The sequence below is a fragment of the Plasmodium malariae genome (genome assembly GCF_900090045.1).
Source record: "Plasmodium malariae genome assembly, chromosome: 5".
Taxonomy (NCBI): domain Eukaryota; phylum Apicomplexa; class Aconoidasida; order Haemosporida; family Plasmodiidae; genus Plasmodium; species Plasmodium malariae.
In genome coordinates this window covers 17,443-44,760 of record NC_041779.1, presented here as the reverse complement: position 1 = coordinate 44,760, position 27,318 = coordinate 17,443, and the positions used below count along the sequence as shown (strand labels likewise).

The following is a 27,318-nucleotide window of genomic DNA, read 5'->3' as shown; positions in this document are numbered from 1 at the left end:
TCCACTTTCACCTTATATTACAGAGAAATAATAAATATTATAGTATATATTAAAAAAATTTCTATTATGTTGTTTTCGTTCTTTACGAATAAAAAAAAAATATATTATATCTATATTAATAAATATTTAATTATACTTATTAAAGCTAATTCCATATTTATAATTGTCTTTCGAAATTAATATAATAACAGTAATTATATTTTACAAATTCTCAAAAATATTTTAATCATTCATTTTAGATGTTATAAATAGATATAGGAAACAACAAATTTTTGAAATGAAAAAGAGATATATGCATGGGTATACTAATATATACATATACGTTTTTACAAATCTAAACATCATTACATAAAAAATATAATATAATGTTATTAATTAAGTGCGTTATAACTTTGGAAAATATAATTATTTATTATATATATATATATATATATATATATATATATAATATATTACGCTTCACGTATTATTAAACAAAAAACAAATAGATTTACATATTTAATAACGTATTAGATTAAAAATAAATTTATTAAACTTTATATTATATTATATTATACATATTAGAAAGTGATATTAACCATAACATTTAACTTTATAGCATAATGTGAAAGAAAAATAGATTAAGAATATAATTATTGTTCTTTTTGAAGGTGCGATAAAAATGTTCTTATTATAAATCATTGTAAAAGTAAATTCCTCTTAAAGAATAACATTATGTTATTAAGGTTATAACATTTCAATGATAGATTACATAAATGAAGTATAAACAAATTAAATATTTAAGTAAAACTTAAAAACAATTGACAAATAATATGCATATAATTAAACAACTTCTTTTGTAGGGTACTAATCCTCTATTTAATATTACTATTTTGGGATACTGTTTTTTAATATTTTGTATTAATCTAATATATATATATTAGAAACTAATGGGTATTTAAAATAGGATATATATTTAACATATCTTAGAATTTTACGAATAAAATTAGTTTTTAATGATTCAGCTAAGAAACATTACTTAAAACTTCGTGAATTAATATTCTAATAACTAGTACAAAACAATTAATTTTTTTTTTACATGCGCATTAAAAAATTCCCATTTTTATTAATTTAAAGATTAATATAAATTTTTTCTAGATGTTCATACAGAAATAAAAAGAAATATATATGTTATGTATATCTCCTAATATGCATATTTATTTTTATATATGACTTTTGCTTATTTTATTTATATTGCTAATAACATTGTTCTTTTTTGTTCCCTTATGATATCAGAGTATTTAAGAATTATCTTTTATGGACAACGGATGTTTTATCTGAAATATCATCAGAATATACTTTGGATGCATACCTATGAATTTATAAGATATGAGTTCCCGATATTTCAACGGTTTTGTTTAATTTCTCATCATTAACTGTGAAATTTACATTTGCATTATCTTCACTTATCCAATAGTCTATCTCCTTTCTAAAATTATCTCCCCCTATATGACCTATATTTTTTTTATTTTCCAAATTTTCTCCTTTAAAATTAATTAGGTTTTTTGTATTTCTGAATTTTTCCATAAATTTGGTTCTGTTCTCATTCATTTATGAAAATATCCTAGCATTTCCCCTTATATTTTATATTTTCCTTTTTTTTTAATTCTTGTAATACCATCATATGTAAGAGTATATATATTTTTGGTAGTAATATATACATATACGTATATATCTATATAAATATCTGTGTTATGAAATTCTTCTGTATTTATTAGTGATAATTCCCTTTTATTTTCTTCATATTCACATGAAATATCCTGTTATTTTTCTGTCAATTCCATAAAGAACCCTGTTCTAAATATTGTTCTATAAATGGTACCTTTTTTCGACATGCATTGTATCCAAGCACCTTATTGTATTTCTATAAATGGAACATACTGATTTTTGCTAGAATATTTCTTATTTAATTCTTGAACTTTTTTTACGTATGCTTTTCCTTTTTACCATTAATGCTTTATAATGTTGAAGCGGTCTATTATAATAAATTTCTCAGGAAGATTTATGCCTTTATATTACATAATTCCATAAAAATTTTTGTTTTTCAATATCATTTATACATTTAATATTTTCCATTAACTCATCATTTGTTAAATTAGGATAAATCCTATACTCCTCTTCTGTGAACATTTGTAATAATGTTGATAAAAATTCTTCTTTGTTGATTTTCCGTTCTTCATTTCTGCATTCATTGTGTACTTTCATATGCATTTCTACAATAGTTTTAGATCTTACATTTTAGCTATTTGACAAATTTAAGTTTTTCATAATATAGGTTTCGTTTATTTTTATATATTTTATGATTTTATAATGGTATAATGGATGTTATGAGTGATAGTGTTTTAAAATATCATTTTTACTCTCAGAATGTGAAGGTAATAATATTTCCAATTATTTAACTTACCTTCTTAATGTCTTTTTTGTTCTTTTTTAAGAGTTATATTAAAATGTACTTCAATATAAAATAAATATATTTATGAAATAAATTACTAGAATTATCAATTCTTATTACATATTTTATTAGCTAAATTAATGAATCTTTTCCTTTCCTACTATGCTTAGTGATAAAATTTATTCTTATTTATTTTTAGAATTGTTTTTATATATATTTATATGTATATATTATATAAATATATTTTTTGGAATAAATACTACATATACTATATATGTTGATTTTTAGTACTAACGTTAGTATTGGTTGTCTAATTAATATTAATATTTTTTTATTTATTTTTTTATCACTTTATTAAATATATACACTTTACTCTTTTATATTTTGTTCATTATGTATTTGGGCTCAGTTAAACGCTCCTTTTTTCATGAGACTTTTGTAGTTTTCCATAGAACATACATTTATAATATTACGTTGAAATATTATAATTAAAAGAATTATTGACATTTTTTTTTTGTGCATTTTTAAAATAAATTTCATTTAACTCTTTTAATATTTTATTTTATATGAACGAATATATTTATTGTTAAATATTTATAATTTATAATTTTTTACAGTATGATATATAATATAATATCTACTGCTACAAGAATAGTTTTATCATATTTAGTACTATTTATTAGTATATGATCCTTGCATTCATCAAGATATTTCAAAATATTTACATTTTTTGTATTATATAAAGTGAAAATATCCAGACAAACTAAAACATTTAAAAGAAAATTACATGTTCGTAAATGCAGTACTATAATAATGGTAATTTAGTGGCGTAAAATAGCGACTATAGTAGATTATTAGTATACTTAATTGGTATAATTTTTATTGTTAGAAAAAAAAATAAAAAAAAATATTAGAATAAATGTTAATGTAATTAATGGAAATGAGGAATCAAATTTATATTTAGTATAATTAGTAGGTGACATTTCTCAATATTATAACTTGTTAAGTGACAGTTTTACGAGATTTAGGATTAATTGAAATTGATTATATTCCTGTAGGATATTGGAAAATAGAAAGGATATGCTATACTTTTGGACTTGGTTATATGATTTTTACTAGTAGAATATTCAGATCTATTGTTTTTTAATTGATCATGTATATTATTTCCTTTTTGTACAACAACCGTATTCATGAAATTATTATGTAATCAGTCACGTATGTTCATTATACATGGAAAAATTATGTGTTTTTTCAAATATGCAAAATTTTTAGAAATAGTAAAATATTAAATTTATGAGTAAATTTATAAAAAAGAAAAATTAAAAAGTATTATGTTTTTTCTAAAAAGTCAATATTCAAGTATCTGGGTAAATTATATTTAAACCATATAAATAAAATATAAGACACCATAAAAATTGAACGTTTTAATGAATTTTTTTTTTTTGTGAATATGGTAATATATTGATAGTGTATATATGAAAATAATATTTTTAAAGTTGAAATTTATAAATATTTTATATTTTCATGTTTATTTGTAAACTTTAAACATAATTATTTTATTTTATTTTATATAAAAAAGGCATAGCTGTGAACATACAAACTTTAATAGGATATGTATATAAAAAAAAAAAAAATTATTGACATATTATATATATACGTAATAATAAGAAAATTGTGCATTTTCCGCAGAAATTAAACTGTGTGTTTAAGATTTATTAATTTGAGAATATCATAAATCATTTTTACAATTTTTATTTATTTCTTAAAAGGATATCTCATAAAATGTTTTAAAAACAGTGAATCTAACTAAATTGAAAAGGTTCAATTACAAATAAATGTTAAATAGGATTTTATTTATGCATACTTTATTTTCCTTAATTTATTATCTAAGTTTTATGTATAGAATAATTACACATATATTATATGGGATAAGGTATTTTTCATATTGATATATTATTGGTAAGTAAAAGTTTAGATGGACAGTTTATGAAAATGCTAAATGAAAACAAATTAGTTTTTTCATAAATGTTACTACAATAATATATATACATTAAATCAATAAAAATTTAATAATGTAATTTTATGATATTAAAAATTAGATATATTTTTCCTTTTCATATACATTTACATGTATTTTGTTCTCTTTAATAAAAATAATATAAAGTTTTATTTCACATAATTACTATATTTTGTATATATATAATATATTTTAAATTATACGCTTAATGAAAATAATATAAAATGGCCATAAAATTTTTCAAATAATATTTTATAGTTACTAAAATTATATTCGTTAAAATATCCATTATTTAAATATTTAAGGAGTTCTACTACGGTCCACGTACAAAATATCTTTTAATCTGTAGATATTTACAGCACGATATATTAAAAATAATATACTTGTTCTAAAATAATAATTAAATAAGTTAATAAATCATATATATTAGTAGATTATGTTCTTATTCTTTCTCATTTATTATGTAAATATTATTCTTGCATATTAGGAGTACATTCATTACTTTTGATATATTTTAAAATAATGGAAATTTAATCAATATTTATATTCCATTTTATCCTTAACCCCTTTTTTTTTCCCTCTTTTTTACTATATTAATATTTCATCTAAATATATATAATTAATTAAAAAAAAATAAAAAAATTAAGAAGATGAGTGCAAATATTTGTTATTTACAAATAATGGTATAAATTAAATATTAATAAAAATGATAACAGTAAATAAATATGAAAAAAAAAAATAAAAAATCATCCCTTTTTTACTTTTAAAATAAATATTTCTCTATAGATTTTGTAATATCGTATAATGTGTACTTTCTAAGGAAAATAATACAACATAAAAAATTATATGTGTTTGTGGAGGAATTAATTCACGTTATATAAATGACACAATATAAGTTTTTGTATTCTTTTAATAATACCAAAATTATAATAATTAATTTATTATTAAAGATAATCAGTTTTTCCAGAATATAATATTTATAAAATTAGAATTATTAATAGAGAGAATCCTTTAAAAGATTAGTAATAATTTTAATGTACAGAGGAATATATTATATATATATACTGTGAATTCTGTATAGTACATCAACTCATTATATATATATAAAAAAAAATGAACATTTTAATTTATAGTTCATTGTGAACATGATTAATAAAAAAATTATTTTATTTGTGATCTGAATTAAATAAATAAATTACATATTTTAAATATTTGTCTAAGAATTCTATTTATTATATTTCAAGGATATTTATTTTTTTTTTAAATAACAATATGATAAAAATTATAAAGTATATATTTAATGTTATTTTACATTGTATTTATAGTAAAATATAAAACATTTAGATACAATTTATAATTTATTTATGAAGAAATAATAAAAATAATTGTTTAAATAAATAGAGCACACATTATCACTAGAAGTGCATATTCGTTAATTTATTTTTCTCTTAATATAATAAAATATTAAAGATTTATATTATGCAACACGAAAAAAACTTACTTATTTCTATGAAAATAGTTTCGTTTTTTTTTTAACACGGATATGCTATTTTAATCAGGATATAGCATTATTATATAATTTAACTATATTTATGTTTATTATATTTGTAGTGTTTTTTTATTTTTATTAACATTTTTTCTAGCTTTATATTATATAATAGTTTTAATAATAAATATTTATTTTTTCTGTTCAGAGTATATCTAGCAAATTCATAAATGATAATTACCATTTTGGTAAGTTAAATTGAAGAAATTATCGATCACTAGGAAAATATGAAAAGGACAATTTAAATAATTTACTTTTGAAAGAATAGTTTCTGAAAAATGGAGTGGATGAAAAAAAAAATATATATATTAATGAAAAATCGGACAAAAGAAAAAGCAAACAAATAAATAGTAGTTTATTAAAGAACGCCGAATATTATACAGAAGTTATTGATTACAATAATGGGTTGTTTGATGGAAAACATTTTCATTTTGAGAAAAAATGGATTAAAAAAAAAGGATATGATGATTTTTTGGAGAAAAGAAGGAGAATTGGAGATATAGCTTTAAAAAAAATAAAATTTAGAAATTACGGATTTGGAGTAGCTATGTTTTTTTTTTTTTTTTTGGTAGGTGTAGGAATTCCACTATCTCCAGGATTAACATTTTTGAATAATATTAAATGGACGGAGATTAAAAATAATACAGTTGGAAATTTTTTCTATGATGCTATAGAAAAGATGACAAATATTACGGATACCTATTCTTATATAGTATATTTTAGCATACTTATTGTAATATTATCTGTTATGCTTATAATATGAATTTATAAAATCTTAAGGAATAATGAAGAATATAGTAAAATTAAGATAATTAATGAGTATAATAACTAATAAGTAATGCATATCTTTCTGTAAAGAAGTCTTTAATACGAAGTAATAACTATAGCAATTATATTAATATATTAATAAGGATATATATTATATCTAAAATATCTTAAATGCACAAGAGTATGTGCAATCTAGTTAATACACAAACACGAATATATATTTTCTTCATTTTTTTTAGAATTTGATTGTTTTAATATTTTTGAATGTGTTTTAAATTAAAATTGTATATTGATTAAACCTTATGGAATAATTTATATATTTGTCTATTTAAATATATTTCTATGTATATATATTTGTGTTCTTCAAAATTAGTCCTTAGTAGTACAATTCGTATAATTTTTTAGAAATGCAATAATTAATATTTGTACTAGATCATTTTTATTTTTATTTTATATTCTGTTATATTCTAAAATTATCATATGGCATTTTTCTAAGAAAATCTAATATTAATGTTAAATTAAAGATAAATGTGTCTTGTTTTATGTTTTATGGGAAGTAATGCATATATTTTGATATATGGACACATACATATGTATAGATAATTCTAAAAGGAAGACTTAGTATTTATTATGTGAAATATAATTTATAAAAATGTGTAAAAAAACATATCTATTATAAAAATCTTTTTAACGGACGTTTAAATTTTTAGCATTTTATAACTATGATATTATATATAATAAAAGAACATACCCTTTTAATTACGTATTATTTATAAATACTAACCTAAGGATTTCAAACAGTTACATTTAAAAGAAGAGTTCTAACTATTTATTGATATGTTATTGAGTATAATAATACAATTAAGTTTTGCAAAAATTACATAAATGTATATTATGTTAATAATTACCATATAAATAAACTATACATTTTAGAAAATTTTTCATATAATTAAAATTTTAAATTAATTAGATAAATTTAATGAGTTATTACTAGTTCATTTGTAACATATATATATATATATATTTTTTTATTAAACTAAATTTTCTTCTATTCATATATATTTATTTAAAAAAAATAATAAAATATAGTTGAAGAATTTTGAAATATTTCATTTACACATAATAGCATAAATAAAACTTTATTGGATTTTTTGTCTTTATAAAAATTTTTTTAAAAAAAATAAACAACTATAATTTTTTTTAATACTTATATGTATATTGTTTTGTGGATTTGATAGTATGATATTAATTGGAACTTTTATATATATTATACGAAATTAAGGAGTGAACAAGTAATATTTAATACATTTTTAAATGGTATACACAATATTTATCTTTTCATTCATCATTACATTTATTACATTATTATAATAATTAATATTTTTTAACTACCACATCTTGCTTTTTCAAATTAAACATTTTATAAAATTAAAATTATTTTTGAAACAGTGTTAAAATTAGTTACTATTATCCAAAAATATAAAAAAACATGTAATCTCTATATTCCACATACTCTATGTTCTATATATTCTATCTTCTATATAAACTCAATATTTAGGTATAATAAAAAATTATTTACTTTTTTACTTAAATAATAAAAGGATTAATAAATAAAACATTTAAATAATTTATTATTTTATATAATTAATTTATGTATTTTGAATATTTATTAAAGTAATCGAATTATATTATTCTAAAGAACATTTTTATTTTATAAATATAATTATGATAAAATATGCATAATATATTTTTATAATTACTTTTCATTGTTTTCCTTATAAAAAATTTTATATAATAACATTCGTTTTATTCTATTTTTACTGAAAAATATAAAAAAAAAAAATTAAATAAATAAACATAATGTCCCTATCATTAAAAAATATTACATTATTGTTAATTTGTTAGTTAATATAGAACAGCATTAAAAATATATATTGAAAAAAAAATGAAAATAATTATTTTCTTTAAATTTTCTATCTTTATGTTTGTAACTTGGATGTACTATTTTAACAAAGATAAAGTAAGAAAGTATTATTATATAATATTCATGTCATTCATAATTTTAGTGTTCTATTTATTTCGTTTATTTGTATTAAATTATTTAATTTTATATAACTAATAATTACTTTATTTTTTTTAGATTACGTTCGACAACTCCTCAAACGGCAATTGCATATTTGACAGTAAATTAAATACAAGAACTCATCGATTATTAGGAAAATGTAGGCAGCCTAAGAATTTAAGTGCTCTAGAGTTAAAAGAAAATAAAAAAAATATTGGAATGCTTAAGAAAGGAGATATATCAAATAATGAAAAGGGGGCCACAACAAAAATAACAGAATTAAATGGAAGTTTATTAAGTAATACAGAAGGATGTAAACAAGCTAATAAAAATAAATCGTGTATATTTGAAACAAAAAAATATTCTCGTTTTGAATCAAAAATTTTCAAAGAACTGGATTATTTAGATTTTCTTAAAAATAATAGGACAATTAGCGATAAGACTTATAAAAAAGTAATATGTAAAAAATATGGACTACGATTTGCTTTACCTATATTGTTGATCCTATTTTTTATAGCTGTACTCATGATAGATTTAACAATGGGTTTAATATCTCCTGAAAAAGGGGGATTGTGGTATCATATAGGTTTGTGGGACCATATAAAATCGTTATCGGGAATTGTAAAGGAATTGAATTCATATTTACCATCATGGCTGACTCAATGCGCATCATGGAACTCCGATCACCATCCAGTTGGCGAAAGTAATGAATGTACTGAATTTTGTACCTTAAATAATTTATTTGGTATTGTAGTGTATTTCTTACCTTTCATTATATTAGGTATAACCCTCATATTAAGGGTTGTTTACTACCATAAAAAAGTTAAGAAATATGAAAAAATTAAGTTTAGGAAAAGATAAAAAGAATAAAATGATATATGCTTTTTTATTCAGTGAATTAGTTAACATAAAAGTGAATCTATAATATCTTTAGATATGTATTTATTAATTATACCCATAATTGCTTAAATTTTATAATTTTAAGTATAAACCTTGGTGTAAATGTTATTTTTTGTGCACTACAATCAGATAATATTATCTTCTTAGAATTTTTCTACAATTTGAATTTTTTCATGTTGTTAAGTGTATACTTTTATGTATTTGTTCAGTTTAACTAAAATATTATGTTTCACTATACATATTTGTGTAATTAAATAGGTTATAATATAAAATATAAGTTTATGAATTATAATTATATATAATAGGACAACCCATATAATTTTAAGTCTTTCGTTAATTTATATTCTATCTATAAGAAATTGTACATTATATATTTTATTTTAATCCAGAATGAAATTATTATTTGTGGGCATACTTAAAAAAAGTGTATTGTTGTTTTTACATTGTAAATATATATTTCTTGTCTTTTGTTTAATGCCATTAAGTGAATATATATTGTTGCATTGATATTTATATGTAATATTATTTAAAATATACTATACGATTTCTCTTTTTATATATGATAGTTTATATAATATAGCAGAAATATATACTAATACACATGAAATATCATTTCACATAAATAAAATAAAGTACCATGTTAATATTAATGAATCATTATATAATTATTTTTATTAGTACATTATATGATAGTGTTAAACCATGTAAAACATATACATATATAAAAAGTTTATAATTTAAAATTATTATATATATGAAATCAATCTTAGGGAAATAGAAAGTCCTATGACGACAAGTGCAAGTTGCAATCATAAAATTAACAGAACGTTATTTTTTTTTTCCTAATAACTTGTATATATTCATGTTAACTGCTATAATCTTTGAGCACATAGAATATTGAATGAGTTAATTTTATAGATACATGTAAATATAGAAACTATATAAATTACAATATTATAAAGGCACATGGATAAAATCATGAAATTCCATTCATATTATTTATTATTAAACTATATAGCGTTTTTTAATGTTTAACTTCTGTCAGCTTAAACGAAAAATTGTAACAATCCAAAGGAAAAATAATAAAGGAATACATACTATTAAAATGTTATGGATTAAACTTTTCATTTTAAATATAAATTTTTATTATTATTTAGAAAAAATAATATTGAAAGAAGAAAAATTATTTTCATTATATAGGTATAATATTGAACTTTATATTTATAAGATAAACAATATATTAATATGAATGATATATTTAGAAGAACACAATAACTAAAAAAATATTGAATATACAATTGAATGCTAGAAACATTGAATAATAAATAAGAATATATATGTACAAGCATAATTCACCATATAGTTATTTAATTAGGATAAAATTAAATATATTTAATGCATGTAAACTCTTCACACATTATACTTTAATTTGAGAAAAATATACCAATTTAGACATGTATATAAATAATTAATAAAAAGCAATTCCAAAAAAATTTTTAGGAAGAGAACAATTTTAAGAATGATAAATTCTTAATTTATGTAAATATTTAGAAGAATTCAATTATATATAAGATAACTTTCTAAGAAGTTATATATGTATATTATAAGTTTTTAAAATTGGTTAATATCTATTTTAGAAGGATGTATTAAATGTATGTAAAAGTATGAATAAATCAATTATAGCATCAACAAAGTTAAAAAAATTAAGAGTATTTATAAATTCACAATAACTCTAAAAGTAGTTTTAAACAATAAAAGCAAAATAATTTTTTTTTCATATGCTTTTTCTGTTCAATATAAATATAGAATTTTTACTTTAATTTTTTTGCTTTTTTATAATAAAGTAATTATTTCCATTGAATAGTAATATATTAGATGAAAAATAAAATACTTTTACATACTTACAATCATATTTTTTACATATAATATATATATAAGTATTAAATTATTAGATATAATAATTAAAGAAGGGAAATATATTAACACAAAACATCCTTTCGTATAAAAATATTTTTAGCCAAATACTATTTATTTACGTTCATTCTTTAAATTATATCACTAAATTATATTGCTGACATTATTTATTTGTAGAAGAATAAATAAATACATAATATGTTAGTTTTAATGTTTTCAAAAGAAAAATTGCTAAATCACGCATTTCAGTAAATAAATCTAACATCTTTTCTTATATGTTATATATATATTATAAACCGCAAATTGTTATTTGTAAATATATTTTATTTGAAATATTTAAAACTAATAGAATTACATATAATATTTCTACATTAATTTTTACCAGTTATCCCGCTTTCTTTATTTTTATTTACTATTATTTTAATATTATTTGTAAATATATATATTTAATTAATAAAATATTAAAAAAATTAGGTCTATGTAATTTAATCATTTCATTTAGAAAAAATGGAAGTTCATTTAGTTTATTTTATTTGAGCATATTATTTTAAAATATTATTATGAATAAATAAAAAATATATATTTATTTTCCTTTAAAATAAGTATATCTTAATAGATTAAATAGAATAAATTGCATTTTTTGAACAAATTATATATAATAAAAGAGCACATGGGCTTAAGTAGTAACTAATGAAAGTGTTATAAATAATTTAATAAAAAATTTTACACAGAATATTGCTATATTTATTTATTACTACAATTATTGCTATAATTATAATATTATAGTAAAGTGTATGATATAAGAAAAATACAACAAATTATCCCAATATATAATTATTTTAAAGTTATATTTATTAATAAGCTAACATCCTTAAAATTATCAATTATTCTTTTAATATGTAAAAAAATATAATATACATATATATATATATTATCTATATTCTCTATTGTATAAGAATTCTACCCGCGTAACAATATATAACATATATTTTTATTAGTTTACTCTTAAAATGTTTAAGGAAAAATTATTTAATTAGTGAACTACATTAAATAATTATTTTTTTTTATATGTTTCAATGAATTAATATTATTTTATTTTAATGAATATTAGTTTTTTTTCGAATAATATTAAGATAAAAATATATAATATATTTTTCAAGTTATATTTATTTATTGATGTGTTGAAATGTACCATATTTATATAAATTTAATTATTTGCGAAGAAATAATAAAATAAAATTTTAAAATTATGGATATATAGTTGCTATATCATTTTTTACTTGTTTGCAATAGAAATGCACTTATTAGGAAAATTAAATTATTTCAGTAATGGATGGGAATCACTTAGTGAGGGTAATATATGGAAAATTTTGTGTGAATCTGTAGAAGGGTGGTGGAAAACAGCAAATTCTTATGTATTTTTAACATTATTTGGTATACTTATAGTTATATCGATAATTCTGCTTGTAACAGGAATTTGTAATATGTTAAGGAATAATGAAAAATATAGCAAAATTAAATTTATTACTGAGTAAAATGGATAATAGTAAACGTATATTTTTGTGTAATTCAGTCTTTGATTTTAAGTAAAACCTGTAATATATTTAGTTATATTCTTAATAAGCATGCTTAAAATTTCTAATATATTAAAAATTTACATGAGTTTAACACTTCTTTTAAATACACAAGAATATAAATATGTTCCATATTTTTTTGCGAATTTGAACTTTTAAAATTTTTCCTATTAGTATTTTAACATATGATTTAAGTTTAACTAAAAATACTTATTATAGTAATTATATTTGTACATATAAATAGATTTCCACGAATAATATATGTCTGTACTTTCAAAATAAATAAATAAATAATAGAATTATTAATATTATTTTTTAGATCTCAGTTAAATTATATTTTAACTAACAATTACTGTCTTCTATTATGTAAATTGTTTTATTCTAAAATTATTATTTGTTAAGGTAATTAAAGAAAATATATGATTTGTTTTAAATTAAAAATAAATATGTTTTGTTTAGTATATAATAAAAATATGTGAGCACGCGATTTTGCATTGTCATATATATAAAGATATATTTTTACACAAAAACTTTATTATTATTTATTTTATATAATATTTTATGAGCTGTATGTAGGAAAATATATTTATGTAAAAAATATTCTTATAAGTCTTTTGGTGTTTTTCTTATTACATAATTATTAAAATATAAATATATAATAAAATAATATCTTTTTTAAATATGAAAAATTTATGATTGTTTTATATTTTGTGCATTATGAAACTTCGTAATTATTGAAAAGTAAAAACCAATTATTATATTATTAAAATCCCTGATTGTATTGTTGATTCTATTTTTTATAATTTATTTTAATATATATTATATTGATATTATATAAATATATTATATATTTATTTTATTTTTTATATCATTGAAAGGTTAAATTTGTGAATTAGTTTTAAACAGATATTAATAGGTAATATTTTCATTTATTTAGAATGTAATAATTAACAATATACTATAAATTAGGAGAATATAAAATTTTTATATCAGATGGAATAATTGAGGTATATAAAATATATATAATTTGTTACTGATAATAAATATAAAAGTAGTTATGTTTTATTGTATGTAGATGTTCCAAAGTTATATAATCATTTTGTTAATTTGCTACAATATTATTGTATGCTTATTGTATTAATATTTTAAAATAATAATACATCTAATTTTGATTAGTAATTAGAGAAAATAGAATGAGAAAATATAATTAATGTTTTCAAATTAACAATGATATAACAACATTTTTTATAAAAAATGTATGTGCTTATGGACAAGTTAGATATGTTATAATTTTATGTTTATATTAAAGCATTAAGGGTTAATACTCATAAATATTTAGTCACTTATATTTTGTTTATATATTGTATTTTTTTATTTATTATTTCAATGGATGAATATTTATAGAACAAGATATCTATCCAAGCATTTGTAATGATAGTTTTATAATAGATACATATATTCTTCATAGCCAAAGTATGTTTTTCTATTAATATAAATATTATTAATTTATGTTGAGTTAGATATTTCAAAAATTATATATAATATCTTTATAATTTCTTTGCTATTAGTTTAATATATCCTAAATTTATTATATATATAATGTAACAGAATTGCTGAATTAATAATAATTAAATATATATTTTATGGATAATATATCTTATAAGTTATATTTTTGTGTAATTTAGTTAATTTTTTATTTTTTCATATGCTTTGTGTAGCATTATTATATTACTCTATTATTATGGTGAGAATTATATGCATATTTTATTGTCTACTAAATAACTATGGTATATAGTTCTAATTATGCAGATTTTATTTAAGTGTTATTATAAATTCAATTATTTAAAAGTTTTTTAAAATTATACTAACTTATGTTAATGTATTGAACATTTATGATTACTATTTAATGAAAAATACGGCTGATTAACATATTTTCAAGGTTCCGTTTTATTGTATTTATTGCGTGCGTAATTAAAATGTAAAATTTGAAACTTAAGCACAGAATCCTAAGCATAAAATCTAAATAATGAAACCATGAAACGTAACATCTTTAGTAGTTAAATAGAGGCAAATTTTATAAATGTTTTAATATTTATTTTTAGATATAACACTTGTTTGATTTACCTTTATGTTTTTTCTAATTCAAAGCTTCTTATTCATTTAGCTATAAATTCCATTGTTTATTATTTTTCCTTTTCTTAACAAAGGAATACTTCTATTAATTAAATAAAAGAGTTTATCCATTTTTACTTCTTTTTGTAGTCTCGAAATATTAATGTAGATAGGATTTTTGTAAATTATCTACTAATTTTTCCATTGTTTTGCTTTTTTATGAATAGTTTTCAAGTTATCAGTCAATTTTTCAATACGAATATATAAACGTTATCATTGTAGTCCATTCTCATAGAATATATCTATCGCACGTATTATATTCTTAATATTTGACATGTATATAAGTGAATTTAAGATATGTATGTTTTGTCTACGAACATATTTCTATATATGTTAAATTATATAATTTTTAATTTTTCGTTAATATGGAATATTGAGTTACAATATATGTTGATAATGCCAAAAAAAAGGGAAAATTAGTAACTTTTATTTTTTGTTATTAAAAATTAAACAAAAAAAAAGGATATATATTTGTATGTAAAGAGGTAATACAATGAAATATATTTTTAAAGGGATACTTTATTAGAAGAAATGAAGAAAAAAGGAAATAATAAAATTTTAGATAATATATTAACTCTGCGACTGTAGAAAAAAAAAAATATATTTAATTGAAAACCATCTTCCAGAAGTATAATAAATAAAATAAATATAAAAATGTACTAGAAAGTATTTAAATATTTTAATCCTTTATAATAATAGTTAAATATATAAAGTGTAATCCTTTCAATTTATATTATATAAAATAATACAAAAACTTCATACATATAATTTTGAATAATATTATTAAATGTCATAATGTGCAACATTATGATTAAAAATGATTATTAAATCTTATTTATCTAATAAAAATATAATAACCTTTAAGTCAATAAATTGAGGGTAATTTATATATATACTTTTACAAATTAAACAAAGCTCATGTTATATAGTGCAAAGTACGCTTTTTTTTATTCAATTTTTTTTTAATATTAATGAAATAAAAAAATTTATTCAAATGTGGATTTATATACTCATTTTTTTTAATATTAACTGTAGAATGAAATGTTTATATTCTCACTAATAAATTTAAATATAAAGAAAAGTGTTTAATTATATGAGATATACTAATTATAGAAGTATGATTATGATATATGGAAATAAATATAGTAATAACTAAGAATTATCTGTGTAATAAAAACACATAATGGTATATATGATTATAAATATTAAATTATTTTTATGACTTACAAGAAAAAAACAAAAGTACTTTTTTAAAATATTATATTTTACATATACTAAATAAATTCAATAACAAAAAAAAAAATGTAAAAAAGTAAACACTATTTAAACACAAATACAATAAATGCTAATAAATTTAAAAATAAATAGTGATTTTTTATTTAGGTTTCTAAAATTACATTTACCATTATATAAGTATTCTATGTTTTGAGTTAATGTGATTTTTCAAATGTAAACACTACTCTCTTCAATTTTTGTTTTCAGTGATCCAGCTTTATTTTTATTCTACTTTTTTTTTTTTAGAATAGCCATCTTCTTCCTTTAAGAAAAATATAAGATATTCACTTAACATGACCCTATAATGAAAAATAGTTAACTTATAAATCTCTATTTTATATATTTTCCATTATGCATATTTGTCTGTCTCCTAGCTTTCATTTGTGCATGATGAAATATCTACCTTGTAAATTAAATAGAAGAAAATTTTGTAATTACATTCCGTTCATTTTTATATAATATTTAATATTTTTATTCACAAGTCTATTTCATCTTTTTTTCTATAATCCACCAATTCCAGTATTTATTTTCTATCCAATTTATATAAAAGGATGTTAACCAATTATTATAAGCCCCCGTAGTTTTTTTGCACCACTGTGTCAACGCTGAGTTTTTATAATCTACATATTTTTTTTTAAAACGCTTAATTAAACGGTCCCACTGTTTCTTTTCATTTTTTTTTCTTTTTACCCAATATAAATAGGCTGAAACTTTTATATTAATATCTGGATCTTCATATAATGCTTTTTCATTCCAACGTATCCAATAAAGCGCTTCGTAATATCTATTTGGATCTGAATTCCATTCACATTTCTTCCTTTTACTCCAGTTAGTCAATTTGGATGTCATAATTTTATTGTAGGCGGACACATTTATATTTTCGTTGAACCAACTTTCAAAATCTGATATTATATAATCTAATCCACGTGTTCTGAACCACTCTATCCATTCATCGTCACTCCAGTTAGAACATACATCATAAAGATCTGACTGATATTCTTCGTGCATTCTGGGATTATAATGCGACCATTTTTCCTCTAATCTGTTCAAAAAATTATTAAATGCTTCATTTTTGTTTTTTAACAAAGCAGCATGTTCCTTTTCAAAATCTTCTATCATTTCTTTTTCCTGTTTCCTCAACCATAATTCCCAATCAAATGTTTTACGTGATTCTTCTGATAGAATGTTTTTCTCTATCGTTTGTCTTAAATATGCTATTGGCATATCTTCAGAAGTAGTATAAGATTTACAAAGTGCAGGTTTTGTTTTTCCACTACATATCTAAATAAAATATAAAAAAGAATATATGTTTTTTATATTAACATAATTTTTAAATAGAATTAACTAAAATTTAAATATATTTATTTGAAATATTTTATATTACCCCACTAAAGCAACCATTAACACTTTCAGAGGTAGAAGATAATTTAAATATAACAGCGGAAGCTGATACAAAAAAGAGTATTGATTTCATCTTAAATATTTTATAGTTTTATTTTATATTATTTATTTTTCAATATAATATATTAAATTACAAAAGCATGAACTCTAAAATAATAAGTATAAAAATAACGCGGAACATGAGAAAATGGTTTACAAAAAGTATTTAAATTACTATTTAAAAAAAAATAATAAAATAAAAATTTTTCAATGAAAAAAATATGGATCCAAAAAATTAAGTATTATAATTTTTATAATAAGGTTAAAGCAATTCTATAGAGAAACACCTATATTTACTTAAATGCAATTAAATATTTATTTATTTACCTGTGTCAAATTACATTATTTTAATAATAATTAATTATTTTTTTTATTATTGTTTTTTTAAATATTTAATTTTAAAATCTAAATAATAATAAAATATAGGATTATTGTAAAACTTAAACTAAACATGTATATGTATATATATATTTATATATAGATATAGATAGAAAGATAAAATTTCAAGCGTTATAATAAGTAATTCAATTCGTTACTTTTTAACATATAAGTATATCATCAATATTATCCATATATGTTTTATTAATAAATACATTACCTCTTTATTAACATTCTTGTTATTATAATTTTTTTTTTTTATGAAAATATTATTCTGCGTAATTATGTGAATATAATAAATATAATAATTTAGAAATGAAGATAAAAATTAAATTAGAAAAAAATACAAAAAAATAAAAATTACAATATTGAATTTATACTTAAATTATGTTTAAACATAAATGACAATTATACAGAGAATAATAATAAGGAATTAAAAAAAAACTTTTTAACATTTAAAATGGATAATATTTTCCTTAGGTTTTTTTACACTTTTTTTCAAAATTTTACGAGTTTTTTTAATTTTGTTTTTTATTTTTCTAATCGTTCTATTATTTTCTGAATTTATTTTATGTAGTATATATATTCTTCTTAGTTTTTTATTTTTATTCTCTTTTTACTTTATATCTTAATTTTTTAAACTTTGTTAATTATTTTTCTTTTTTTATGTTAATTATTGTTTCATTTTTTTATTTTATTTTTTGCTTCATATTTTATATTTTTTGTCCAATTTTTTTTTATTAATAAACGATGTTCTGTAAAATAAATTCTGATGCTTGCCATTATTTTTGACACAATTTGTTTAATTAAAAGAAACATTATTTACATATTTTTATTATTTTATTTTTTTACTGATTGAATATTTCTGATATTAAAAAATAAGAATAAATATAATGAAATATCCTAAGAAAAAATTATTATATATCTCTTTGTTTGGTATGAATTTTAATAATTCTAAAGAAAACGGAATAACAGTTTGCTTGTATAATTTTTTACTATTATACGTTAATAACAGGAATATTATTTGTTGTATTAATAAAATTTTATAATAAAAATATTTTTTATTTATTAATATATATTAAGAATTGTAATTTTAAAAATTTTAATTAATATTTTTAGAATAATTTTAAAAAATATTTAAAAAAAAAATTTTCTAATAGGAAGTAAAATATTATAAAAAATATGGGTACCAAACTTTTTATGGTTGTTGAAATATGCGCAAGAAGGTAAAAAGGGATTTATATTTTAAAAGGAAAAATTAACTTATTAAATGTGAAAGTGAGTATTTAGTTAAAAATTAATTAATATCATGTTTTAGTGAGGACAGAAAATGATAATATCATAAAATATATTTATATAACATAGCATAGCATGGCAAATGAATAATAATATTGCAAAATGGATTTGATATATCATTTCCATGATTTACTATAAAGTTGTTATTTTTAATGATATTTTATAAGTCATTAATAATAATTATTTTACATTTTAGCAATTTATAAGTAATACAATAAATAATACAATCCTTTAGAAATATTATTATATAACACCTCCTAATTGAGAATGGCTCCCACAGTTGTAGTAAAATATAAAGCAAAATGATTTATGCTATCTTTTTCCTATTTTCCTATGAATGGAAAAACATTCTTTTTATCAATATATATGTGAATGTGTTTCGTTTATTATGCCATATATATTATGGATAAAATGAATTTCGTCATTAAGAAATAAAATTTTTAAATATAATTTTTTAATTTGGAGAAAAATAAATAATTTAAAAGAACACAAATATATCTAATAGATAAATGTTTAAAGATATACAATAAATGAACGCTATTAATATGCAAACATCAATTAACTCATATCAGATTAAGATGTTTTCATTAAGTACATAGCATACATTTTTCTATAATGTAACTTATAATATAAATTTTCCGTAAATTATCATTATGTTTTCATAAGTAGTTTTTTTCCTTTTTTTTTTTTTATGAACAAAATCTTTATATAAATTAAAACATAAAACGGTCGAACTATGGGAATGTAAAAAAGATACAAATAAATATATTTCTAAATGGGAAAATAACTACATATTATGAAGTAATAGGATAAAATAGAATTACAGAAATTTTTGTAATTATATTGTATTAATTCAAGAATAGTGTTACAATTTATTTATTTTGTTTTGTTTCCTTATTCCAAATTATAATTTTTTCCAAGTTTAACATTTTCGGAAAATATTAATATTAACTGCATTTTTGTATAGGTATATTAATATCTTAGTACTTTTATTGAAGCAAGTATTAATATATTGTTTTAATGGATAATATTACAGAAATAAAGAACGTATATATAATTGTAATATATTTGAAGTGCTTCAATTTCAAACTTCATATTTAATGATTTTTTATTTCTTTTTATTACTTATTACTTTATATTCATTTTCTTTATTTTTTAGAGACATTACAAAATTTAAATAATATATTTCATTAACAGACTTTTTTCTTATATATCATCTAGATGTATTTTGGATGTATACCTATAAATTTATAATATCTGTTTTTCTTCTATTTCATCAGATTTGTCTAGTGCCCCATAGTTAACTACAGAATTTCTATATACGTTATCTTCTCTTATCAAGTTTTCTATCTCATTCCTGAAACTATCATTTCCTATATGAGCATGGATTTCTTTATTTTGTATATATCCTAAATCATTGCTGTTATATTCAATTATATTTTCTGTAATTTCTGGCATTTTATCTGAACTTAATCTTTTTTTCAGTTCATTTAAGGAACTATCGAAATATGATTTCTTATTTTCAAAGTTCACCTCCTTTTTACATTCTTCTAATATCGTCATAAAAACTAGAATACATAGCTTTCTTACTAATTTTCGTTTTGCATATTTATAGAATTCTTCATAATTTTCCTTGATTTGGAATTCTTCTATATTCATTAATGATACATAATTTTTAGTATCTTCATTTAGATATTCATCTGATATATTGTGAAAATCCTCTGAGGATTCATTGAAGCATTCATGTTCCAAATATTGCTCTATAATAGTACCCTTTTTTGATATCCATTGTTTCCATATATCTTTTTCTCTTTCTAAAAATAGAACTTTGTGATTTTCATTAGAAGATTTTATTTTTAATTTTACCATTTCTTGCATATAAGCTAGTTCTTTTTTCCATTCATTTTTTAAATTATTAAACCAATCCTGTTTTTTCAATTTTTCAGAAATATATCTATGCCTTTCTATCCATTTATTCCATAGAATATTTTGTTTTGTAATATCATTGCTACTTTTAATATTTTCTGTTATTAAATTATCATTTTTTAAATTAGGATAGGCATTATATTCCTTTTTTGTGAACTCATCTATGCATATTTTTAAGAATTCTTCTTTGTTGTTTTCCCATTCTTCATTTCTGCATACTTCGAGTACTTCCATATGTACTTCTATTATGGTTTTGGATCTGTCTTTTTTTCGATTTGGCAAGTTTATATTTTTTTTAAATTCATTTATTTTAATTTTTTTTACGATTTCTTTTTCATCATATATTGGGTGTTCTAAATGATCATCTGTTAAAAACTTACTTTTGTTTTTAGAAAATGAAGGTAATAGTAATCTCAAGAATTTCACGTGCCTTCGTTTTATTTTTTTTTTTTTTTTAATCATTCCTATTAAAGCGTACTATAAAAAAAAAATTTCTTATATAATAAATTATTACAGTAATAAAATTTTTATATTATTTTAAAATTTTAATTTTTATTTTACTTTAATAAACAGGCATAATAAAATAATAACTATTGAGTTTATTAAAATTGACAATATATTTGTGTTACTCATGTTTTCTGCTGAACCTATAAGAACATTTTAAAAATGTGTATTACTTTTAGCAGTTATATCAAAAGTATTTTATGTAAAATTCTTTGTACCTGGAATTTTAGAGAGTTTAGAACTAAGAGGAAATCTTGATGGAAGAACTGATAAGGTAGGAGATGACGGAGCATTATCAGGAGGAGATTCTTCGCTTTCGGGAACTATTTTTGGTAATGCAGGATCTACTTGTGTTACTTGATATTTATTTTTAGTTCCTGTATTAGGTATTGACGTTTCTTCTTGTGCAGATGATGGGCCTGGAATTTCTTCAGCTACACGTTGCTCATCTAAAAGCTCGAATGACGACGATTCTTGAAGTTGAGTTTGTGAATCATGATAAATCTGCTGTTTAGTCTCATTATCAGTTTCATCTGGAGCATGTGTGCCTTCGTTTTCTGCATGAGGTGTTGATAAATCTTGATCTTTAACTGGAGCTTCCATTTGTGTATCGCTAACCTTTTTCTCAGATACAAAATTACAATTTTTATCTATGTAGGAGGATGAGCATTCAGGAGATTCTTTAAAAGTTTCTTCATCCATTATGTTACATGTGGATTTTTTTTTTGTTTCATAACAATGTTTAAAGAGATTTTTATTTTTTTCAAAGTAAAACTTCCTATCCTCAAGCCATTCCTTATATTCTCTACATTTCATTAAATATTCATTAGTACAATTACTTGGGTAATTTTTTTTTAACGCTTTTATTTGATTCAGATCTGTCCTTCTTTTATCACAGAAATCTTCTTCTTGATATTTTAATTGTAAAATTTCTTTATCTTTTTTCTCTAAAATCATAGGACATCCTCCATGATGATTAGTTAGATTATTATAGTAACGTTTCAACCAATGCTTTAATGCTAGTTCCCACATTGTTTGATTCTCAAATCTTGGTGCAACCTTTTTATTAATTAGGTAATCAGCCAATCCTAAGCATTCTTGCCTAAATGTTTGTTTATTTTTCTCATTTTTTAAGGTAGAAGTTTTATTTTGTATATAGTCTTGAATAGCTTTAAATGTGGGTTTTACAACGTAACTCCATACCGTCAAACCGTGGAAAGTCGAATACTAAATTTAAAAGAATTATTAAAAATTATTTAAGGATTAATTTATATCGTAATTGTACTATCATTTTTTTTTATCATAAATAAATAATATATGCAAAAATTTAATCATATTAAAAAGCAGTAAATATTACCGATGTTATACAATTGTCCATAATGATTCTATATTATACTGTAGTTTGTTGTAAATAAAAATATAAAAGAGAAATACAAATTTATATCTTTTATCAATTTAGTATTTTTAAAACTTATATATATTAATTAAAAGAAACTCTTAAATGATCAATTCATAGTAATTCATACGAGAAGTATAATGTAGTTGAATACATTAATATTTATTTTATGGATTTTTTTTTTTTTTTTACCTTATATATATCACAACTGTTGATATATTCTAGTAATATTATTATATTAAATCACAGTTAAGTATATATTCTTATAAAAAAACTTCATAATTCTTGTATTGAGAAAACGTTAAATAGCCACCTAAATAAAATTACGTACAAGTAATATCATTAACAAAATATTTACTGTATAAAAATATTATTAATATACGTAATGAAGTTTTAATTTATTTTTTATTAACACAGATATATGTATATATAAATTTTATTACATTTATTAATATAAATTACACTTTTTATTCTATATTTCCGAAAATATATTATTTATAGTACAAATAATTGTTCGTACTGATCGTTTTCTTTTTATTGTGTTAATTTTATACTTAAGTTTTGTATAAAATATTATGGTGCTATAATTATTATGTTAATATTTTTTTATATTTTCTACATTATATTTGGATTTGAGAATTAAAAATATATAAATTAAATCACATTGTTTCTATAGTTGTGAAAAGTATACATTATTATAATATACATATAACATTTCATATTATGTACATATGAGACACCTAAAAATAAATGATTTATGGTATATAGGTTATGCTATAAGGTAGTTTTAAAAATATACTTCATTATATACATAGATACTTCTCGATATGCCTGTTGTCACTTTTGGATATAAATTATTTAATATTATCTAAATTTTAATTAATAAAATGCATTAGTTATATTAAATAATTAAAATTATTTTGAATACTTATACATAATATGAAAAATTATTAGTACACTCTATAGCGCAACTAATTAAATCATATAATTAAAAAAGGTAAAACAAATGATAACCTTTTAATGAGTAATAATAATATAATTCCGTGTAAATAGAATAATAACTTACATTATTTGATAAACGTACAGTGATATTTCACGATTATTTTTTTGTAAATATTCATAGGTATATTTTAATATGCATATTAAAATAATGCTTTTTAGTTTTAGTTTTTATTCTTCATTTGAGAGATATATGAAAATATATTTTTAACACTATATAAAAATGTTTATTTGGCAGGTAAAATAAATAATATAATATGTTAAATCATAATGCGTTTAAAAAAATTAGTTGGTAAATAAAATTACAGAACAATTTAAACATAACACGAAATTCATTGATTATTCTATCATAATATAAATAAACTATTACATTTTATAATGTTTCATTTGAAATAAAAATATAACGATAAATAATGGTGTGGAAAATAAACGAACAACAAAAAATATATATATTTTAATATAAATTTTTGTAAATAATTACATAAGATAAAAAATTCAGATTTTATATTTATGATTAAAAAATTCTTTATTTAAAGAATTAATGGTTTAATTTTTTTTATTTTTTGAACTTATATTTATGAAAATTGTTTGATTTATTCTTTCTTTTTATTTTAATCCCTTATAGTCTCTCCCATTTTTTTTTTAAATATATTGATTTATAACGATATACATGGGAATATATATAAATAAAATTTATCATTTTTTAGAATGGTATATTTAAATTATTTTATTTGAATACATTATAAATCTGATAAAAATAATACATAAAATAAATATAAATTGTGGTGATATATAGAAACATAAAAGAAAATATAGCTTATTAAAATGTAAGAAAATATGCTGAAAGAAGTGCCTAATAGTTGTTTACAAAAGTATACAACAATATTTTTCTTTTTTTTTTGTTTGTTTTACTCTTTTATAAGTATATTAAAATATATTTTTTTTAATATATTTTTAAATATATTTTTTTAAATATATTATTGATTATATCATATAATCATACATTTTGTGCGTCATAATTAATTTAGATTAGTGAAAAATTAAAATAATATATATTTATATGAATTATTGAATATTTTGTTATACCACTACGATTGTTTTATTTATTTATATATTTGTAAAGCATTTTTTAATATTAAATAAGATATATGGAAAAATTAAATTTTTCATATCAAATAGGCTATTGGAATTCCATTACATATATATATATATATATATATTAATGACGTAGAGCAGGAAGTAACTGGATGTATATATATGATTAATCCAATTTAAGTTTATTAAGTGAATTTAATCAATATATTATAATTTTTTCTTATTTAATATATATAATTACCGAGTACCCTAGCTGACATGTATGATATTATTAAAAGCCTTTAACAATTTAAATTTATAATTTATATTATTTCATAAAAAAAGTTTTCATAATATATATATTATAATAGTGAATACAGCATTAAAAAAAATATAAATGAAAAATATTATTAAAAGAATTATTTTCTGATAAACATCTTTTGATTTTAAGTATAATCTTTTAGTTATATATATAAATATATAGTCGCATCATATTATACAAAACACGTGTTTTTATATATAATTTTATCCATAATTTAATGAGTTTTATTTATTTACATTATCTTAATGTAAAATATATGATATTATAGTAACGTTTTAATTAATACATTTTAATCTTAAGTATTATATATTACTGTTTTATGGGCAATTTATATAACATCATATTGTATGGATTTAGCAAGGATTTTTTAAAATTAGAGTTCTATAATTTATTATGCTTCTTATTATTTTATTATAAGAATAAAATATTATTATGTATGTCTATTTATACATTAAATGATAATATATTCTTACTATTACAAATATTTATGCAATATAATGATAATTCTCTTTATCATCACATCTATAGATAAAGTAACGATTAACAAATTATTATTTTATCCTGTCTATTAATTTTCCATTTATATATAATGTGGATTGTTTCCTACAAGAAGCAGAGTGTATCCTAAAAACGTATATCTTAAACAATAATATGGATATTGGTTATGCATTTAAAATCTATAATTCTTCATATTTTCAATATTTATATCTTATAACTTATATTTTGTCATAAAATATTGGTACATTAATATTTTGTAACTTTTTAAAACTTATTAACAAAGATCTTTATATATGAAATTTTTATAGTTTTGTTAGAATAATTCTCTTAAAATATTATATTTCTGGTAATTATTTTAAAAAAAGTTATTAGAGCCTTTTTTCTTTTTGGTGTTTTTTTAAAACACCTTTCAATTTACTTGTTCAATAATTTGTTTTGTAACTACAAAAGTTATTATTATTGAACTTTTATAAATTAGAGTTATTTACACAATAGTGTTCTATATAGTATGTACTGTGAGTTACATATGTATAATAATTTTCAGAACAGTGATTAGTTCTTTAATCATTTTGTTCATCTAAATATCTCAATATTTTATTTTATTTTTTTATTGATAGCAGTATCATTTTTTAAATGAAGTTAAATAATATTAAAAAATATAGTTATTTGTAAGATATCAATACAACAATAATTTGTTGTAATAGATTATGTGGATTGCAGAATAGAATTATTATTTTTCGTAGGAATAATGTGTAGTTCAACAAAAAAAAATAAATATGAAAAATAATAGTGTAAACGTTAATGAAATTATTGGAAATTTTAGACA

The 27,318-nt window shown here is 19.2% G+C and overlaps 3 protein-coding genes and 2 pseudogenes across 3 annotated transcripts, besides 2 other annotated features; 2 read left to right on the top strand and 3 right to left on the bottom strand.

Annotated features, from left to right (window-relative positions):
• Positions 1-1,357: 1,357 nt before the first annotated feature.
• Positions 1,358-2,415, bottom strand: PmUG01_05010900 (annotated as a pseudogene).
• Positions 1,358-2,415: a sequence feature (STP1 protein, exon 2, pseudogene).
• Positions 2,416-5,927: 3,512 nt separating this feature from the next.
• Positions 5,928-6,757, top strand: PmUG01_05010800 (annotated as a pseudogene).
• Positions 5,928-6,757: a sequence feature (fam-m protein, pseudogene).
• A 1,950-nt stretch (positions 6,758-8,707) lies between these two features.
• On the top strand, positions 8,708-9,685 carry PmUG01_05010700 (fam-l protein; the record flags this gene model as incomplete). Its single annotated transcript, XM_029003318.1, has 2 exons — positions 8,708-8,782; positions 8,903-9,685. 2 exons carry the CDS (start codon positions 8,708-8,710, stop codon positions 9,683-9,685), a joined length of 858 nt encoding a protein of 285 aa, XP_028860276.1.
• Positions 9,686-17,142: 7,457 nt separating this feature from the next.
• On the bottom strand, positions 17,143-18,133 carry PmUG01_05010600 (tryptophan-rich protein; the record flags this gene model as incomplete). The annotated part of the gene is made up of 2 exons (XM_029003317.1): positions 17,143-17,940; positions 18,044-18,133. The coding sequence occupies 2 exons, from the start codon at positions 18,131-18,133 to the stop codon at positions 17,143-17,145; spliced, it is 888 nt and encodes a 295-aa protein (XP_028860275.1).
• A 2,888-nt stretch (positions 18,134-21,021) lies between these two features.
• On the bottom strand, positions 21,022-23,581 carry PmUG01_05010500 (STP1 protein; the record flags this gene model as incomplete). Its single annotated transcript, XM_029003316.1, has 3 exons — positions 21,022-22,163; positions 22,422-23,430; positions 23,561-23,581. 3 exons carry the CDS (start codon positions 23,579-23,581, stop codon positions 21,022-21,024), a joined length of 2,172 nt encoding a protein of 723 aa, XP_028860274.1.
• Between the last annotated feature and the right edge of the window lie 3,737 nt (positions 23,582-27,318).